Below are 5,954 nucleotides of genomic sequence, written 5' to 3'. Positions count from 1 at the left end.
ACATAACACAAGTACAATAACATTTACACAAATCCAATGACTTAACATGCCTGTTGTAAACATGTTTTATAATAGTTTTCATAGAAGAGTTTTGCTATCAAACGTAGATATGTACCTCATGTTCACCTCTTTCTTTGCAATCATGTCTCTAACAAAATTATATTTAATATTAATATGCTTATAAATACCTTAGTATCCTCGTAACTATTTTCCAATTTTAATGTCTTGAATTGGTTTGGTTTTTACTAATCAGCCTAATAGCATAGCAAATATTAGGTCTAGTACACATCATAGCATACATCTAACTACTAATTGCATTGGCATAAGGGACTTTTTCTGATTTGGTATTTTTTAATAAATCAACCAACTCCTATACTTGGTTTGATTTCATAGAATCCATCTCTTCTTCTATTACCTTAAGTCATTCATCCTTGGTAGGGCATGTGAGGGATGTACTTATAATCAACTATTTCTTTATCTTATGTAGCGACTATAAATGCTTCTCCTTCAATCTCAAAATGATGATGGGAAACATGTGTATGACTCTATCATTATGGTTAAGATTGATAAATTGACTCATTAATGTTAGAGTTACTCCCACTAGGACCACCAATATCTGATGGATTCACTATAGGTGGCATTTTAATATCAATAGGAACTTATTCCTTAACAGATGAAATACTCTCACTTGGAAAAGATTCCATTTTAGGTTGTGTAGATCTTCACCTATCTCACCCTATTGAGGAAAGTCATTCTCTAAGAATATGACATTTAATGATTAAAATTCAATTACCATGCCACTATCATGTTTACCCATAAATAAATGTCCTTTTGATTGATATGAGTATCATATAAAGATACATTTCCTTCTCTTTGGACCAAAATTTTCATATTTATGAGAATGATTGTGAACAAAAATAACACACCTCAAAGTTTCAAAAAACCTCGTAAGTTGGACTTTCTATTAATCCATACTCATATGGAATTATATTAACTAATTTGAATGGAACTCGATTAAGGAAAAATGAAAGCAGCATATCACTTCAAGGGTAATAAACAAATTAAGAGCCTATTTCTCTTCCAAGACATATAGTATTTTCATATTGATGTATAAATATAAACTAATAAAAGACAACATGCAATAAATTCTAAATTCATATCATAAATATCTTATACGATAATTAATTATACTAACACTTATTTAACATTAGACCTAGAATCGAAAGTTTACTAAGTTCCCAATCATCATCTAAGATTTTAATGTGCAATAAGGTTAATGTAATTAATTATTTAAAGAATTGTAATTTTAAATCACAAATTTAAGATTAAGCAATAATATATTCAATATCTAAAATTAAGAATAAAAGTCAATGCATCACCACTTAGTGCACACACTTCACACTTTTGTTTATGTGTTTTTCCTTCTATTGCACCAATGAGAGAAAAACTTAGCTATTTATAAGTCATGTCACTTTTTGGTCAATAGTTGCATCACTTCATATACATAACTATTAGGAATAACTGCACCTTTTCATATAGTTACATCTTTTAACCAATATACATGACTTTTGAATTTTGCTACCTTTTGGCAATGTACATGACGTTTGGATGCTACCTCTTGGCAAATGCATGTAACTATTCATATGGTTGTTCTTGGTTATGATTTTAAGTCTAATGAATCTGAGTTGACCCAAACCAAACCATATTTCCAACATGGCCTTAACCATAATAGATCATGCACACTCATAACTATCCTTGTATCATTAATCCCTATTTAGTCACATGTTATTCATGAATTAAATATAAATTCCATAGTTTAGATGTAATTTGTTTGTAGAGAAGTTCTAAAGAAATTGTAGAGGAAGAAAGAGCACAATGATAAGGTAACACCTTAGGACCAAAATTGCGCCAATAGAGCACCTAAATATCACTTTTAGCTATGGCCAAAATATCACGAAAAAGCAAGCATGAATTTTCTACTAATTATTAATATTTATATGTCCTTCTAATCCCAAGAGCATTAGAAGTTTGATATCCACCCTAATTAGTAACTCCTATTGTAAGTATGAGTCCTAATTAAATGTAAGTATAATTCCTACTCTTATAGGCATTAAATGGCCATTGCATGGGCCATGCACATTTGATGGGCAAGTCCATCATTGTGCTTTAGCCAACACATTATATTCTAATGTAGCAAAAAAACTCAAGCATGATTTCAATAAATATTTATTTTTCTTTCTTGACAAGAGAGTAGCAAATATGCAATAATGTCATAATTGAACAAATTTAAAGTATTTGTAATCCTGGAAAAGAAGAATAATAATAAAAAAAAGAAATAAGGGTTTGATCATGGACATCTAAAATATTCTTAGCATGTGTATTTCAATTTCCAGAGCAAAGAGATTCACTAAATTTTAAATATTTTTCTTTTGAAAAAAGGCTGAAGCAAAATAAATACATAAATGTGTTTTCAAAGTTCAAACTTTGTTGAGGAAGTATAGGAGGACCATTAAAACTTGAGCGCAAAATATGCCATTGACTTATTGATTTATTTATTTCTTTTCATGTTTGAAGGAGTATTTCATGAGAAGTCTTTAATAGTTTAATAGATATTGCAATTTATTAATTCATGAAATAATTTATTCCATTTGATATTGATCAACAATGGTATGTTAAAGTTTCCTGTTATATGAACATTACTATATCTAATGTATTGTTTTATTGCATTTGATTTCTAACTTGTTATTCTTATTCAACTAAAATTAAAGAAAGGATTTTTGTGGGTTCTTGATCTAGATTCACTTTGTTCTTCTCATCAGTCGCCAGGGAAAGGTTAGATTAACCAAATGGTATTCCCCTTATTCCCAAAAGGAAAGATCTAAGGTATCGCCTTTCTTTTTCTACTAATTAGGATTTTTTTGCTCTTTTACTTCATCTTTTTTTGTATAAATCTGATATCATGTTCATATAAATATGCATATTTAAATAATCTCCTCTTTAATTCAAAATGGGTTATTGAAATTTTTATAAAAATTAAATTTAAATTTTTAAAAGGTAATAGTTATTTATTGAAAAAGGAGATCTTTTAGATGGATCTTATTTTGGTTTTTTAGTAAGTGATTGCAAGCTAATTCTAGCTAAATTATCCTCTTGTTGATTGTCTTTGCCCGTAGATCAGCAAATTTCGTCACCTTTGTTTAATGTAATTTCTTTTGATCAATTTTAATACTATTGCTTTTCCTTAAAAAAAAAAACCATTAATTTTAAATTTAATAGTTGAGATTGTAAGAATGTGATATGTTGTAAGAATATGATATGTTATGTTCATTGATTGAAACTTGATAGAACCTTAATTCGATTCATAAATATAAAAAATTCTTATAAAGAAAGAATTGTTAATAATTAAGTTGATGCATGATAAAATAGATATTGGATAAATTTTCACATAATAAATAATCCTAATTTATATGCATTTTGGTGATAGCTCAAAGGCTACAATTTTTTGTATAGGTAATCCGAGAGCTTAGTGGTATAGTAATCAATCGCGGTCCTAAGCTCTGCAACTTTGTGGAATGGAAAGGACTTAAGGTTGTTTATAGAAGGTTGTATTACAAGCCTTTAAAGAGTTTTCCTCCTTTTTTTTTTTTCATTCAACTTATGCTCAATGTATGTACTTTTTTTTCTTTGGATTTAAAATGTTTCATGCATGTTTATACAAACATCACCTATCACGTTTAAACAATATCAACCCTTACAAAATGTTTGGGAGTAAGTTTTTAGAGGTAAGCTATGGGTTTTTTAAGTAGTGAGTTTGTTTGGAGGAAGGAATTTTTTTAAAGATAAAGTTTTTAGAGGTCTCAAAACTTCCAAAAATCTCACTTTTTTAACCCATCATAAAAAGGGTAATTCAAAATATGTCTCTGATTAGGGTTCATTCATGCTAATTTACCTTTAAATTCAAAATGAATAATTGAGATTTTATTAAAAGGGGTGACTCAAGCATCTCACACTTCTGGCTAGAAGGGTTAATGTATGCAATCTTACCTTTGTTTTGTAAAGAAGCTATTTCCATGACTCAAATTGTGACCTTCAAATCACAAATAGAGTAACTTTACCATTACATCAAAACCACATCGAGACTTTATTAAAAATTAAATTTTAATGTTCAAAAACTAAATAGTTATATATAAGGAAAGAAAATTTCAATCATTTGTTTTGAATTAAGGGTTGGGACTCTAAGAATATAAAGTTCTCTCTTTAAATCAAGTAGGGCAAAAAATAAGGTTGTGAAATAATTTGGTGTTTCGTTTAGTAATTGAATTATGAATTCATGCGATGATATGTTTTTATAACAAATTATATATGAAAATCTGTAATATATAATGCACAATTTTGATGATGAATAGGTATGCAGGACTATACTTTTGTATGTGCATTGATGAGGATGACAATGAACTAGAAGGTCTTGATATTATTCATCATTATGTTGAAATATTAGATCGTTATTTTGGCAGTGTAAGCTTTCTAATTGCTCTTCAATTTTCACTGTTGATGATGATACATGTTGGATTGATTATTTGTTGTTTCTGTTTAGGTTTGTGAGCTAGACTTGATCTTCAATTTTCACAAGGTATTATATATATGTATTCACTATATGCATGGAAAAATGAGGTATGTTTGGCATTATTGTTAGAACTACTATTGAGAAACACACTATTTTTTGGAAACAAAAAGTTTAGGAGTAAGAGGGGTATCCCCATCCTACTACAGACTATTGGGAATTTATAGTAGGGCTTACGTATTGCCCACTCACAAAAAACTCCAAAAGTGGAATTCGAACTTGAAATGGGGCACATCAAGAGCTAAATCCTTAACTGCTGAGCTAATCCTTCATTGGCCAAAAAACATAACTTTTTTTAAATATATTAGTTATAGACATAGTGCATTCAAAATTGATTTAAAAATAAATTTAATATATTTAAGTCATAAGAGAATTAAAATAATAAAAAAAAATTTAACTATTTTTTTCAACAATATCTAAATAATACTTTTTTTTAAAGCATTTTTTAACCTTGAAATTCAATGTCCAATGAAGCGATAATATATTGCTTGTTAAAATAATTATTACTAAAATAAATAAGTTTTAACTTAATAGCAATGGAATTATCTCTAGTGATATAAAGCTTGGAGTTATTTTGATGTTATTAGGCTTATTACATACTGGACGAGATAGTGATTGCTGGGGAACTTCAAGAATCAAGCAAGAGAACAGTGATACGGTTGATGTCTGCACATGTACGGTTAATTATAATTTTTCAAAATTGCAATATTAATAATGTAAATATGCGATTTGGGAAGTTTTTATTAATTTCTTATTAGGTTTTTAATGCAGGATTCACTAGTGGAGATGGCTAAAGAGCAAGCTAGCTCCATAAGTAATATGATTGCTCAAGTCACCAAATAGGAGCAACAATTAAACATGCATGGAAATCAATCTCTCCTTATTAATTAAGTATAATTTCTTTTTAGCAATGGTGGATATGTCCCAATGATAAATGCATGCATATTGAACTTGAGAGACTCACATTTGACTCCCTACTCCCCTTCATATGTAATAAAAAAAGTATAATCTTTTTCCCTAAGTAGGAGTACTTCATCATTATTATAATTACATGAGTATCTTGCCTTTATTTATAAAATTTATTATGGTAGTTGCAATTTTTTCCTTCCAAGATCGAAGTACATCATAATTAATTAATGAATTTATTTTTAATTAGATAAACCCAATAAATCTACTTAAATTTGTCCTTAATGAAAAATATGAATAATTTATTTTGTTGGAGTTTGATTATTCAATAAAGTATGAGTGTATAAACTCCTAACTCGAAAATGCAAGTTCAAAGTTAATTTATTTTTAGAAATTTTGCTAAAAAATGCATTTCAATTAAGATCTA

The 5,954-nt window shown here is 28.3% G+C and overlaps 1 protein-coding gene across 1 annotated transcript; it reads left to right on the top strand.

Annotated features, from left to right (window-relative positions):
• The first annotated feature begins 2,587 nt into the window (after window positions 1-2,587).
• On the top strand, window positions 2,588-5,598 carry LOC110647556 (AP-1 complex subunit sigma-1-like). Its single transcript, XM_058138119.1, has 7 exons — window positions 2,588-2,667; window positions 2,797-2,883; window positions 3,511-3,602; window positions 4,407-4,515; window positions 4,595-4,630; window positions 5,209-5,295; window positions 5,393-5,598. Exons 1-7 carry the CDS (start codon window positions 2,665-2,667, stop codon window positions 5,462-5,464), a joined length of 486 nt encoding a protein of 161 aa, XP_057994102.1. The 5' UTR covers window positions 2,588-2,664; the 3' UTR covers window positions 5,465-5,598.
• Window positions 5,599-5,954: the final 356 nt, after the last annotated feature.

Source organism: Hevea brasiliensis, chromosome 16, assembly GCF_030052815.1.
Source record: "Hevea brasiliensis isolate MT/VB/25A 57/8 chromosome 16, ASM3005281v1, whole genome shotgun sequence".
NCBI classification, from domain to species: Eukaryota; Viridiplantae; Streptophyta; class Magnoliopsida; order Malpighiales; family Euphorbiaceae; genus Hevea; species Hevea brasiliensis.
The sequence above is the reverse complement of the archived record's forward strand: the minus strand, read 5'-3'. Positions and strand labels throughout refer to the sequence as shown.

Bases quoted from the DNA above. Each gene is read 5' to 3' on its own strand.
- LOC110647556 (XM_058138119.1), top strand. The intron at 2,884-3,510 runs GTATCGCCTTTC...TTTTTTGTATAG, and splicing joins CCCAAAAGGAAAGATCTAAG to GTAATCCGAGAGCTTAGTGG. The intron at 4,631-5,208 runs GTATTATATATA...TGATGTTATTAG, and splicing joins TGATCTTCAATTTTCACAAG to GCTTATTACATACTGGACGA.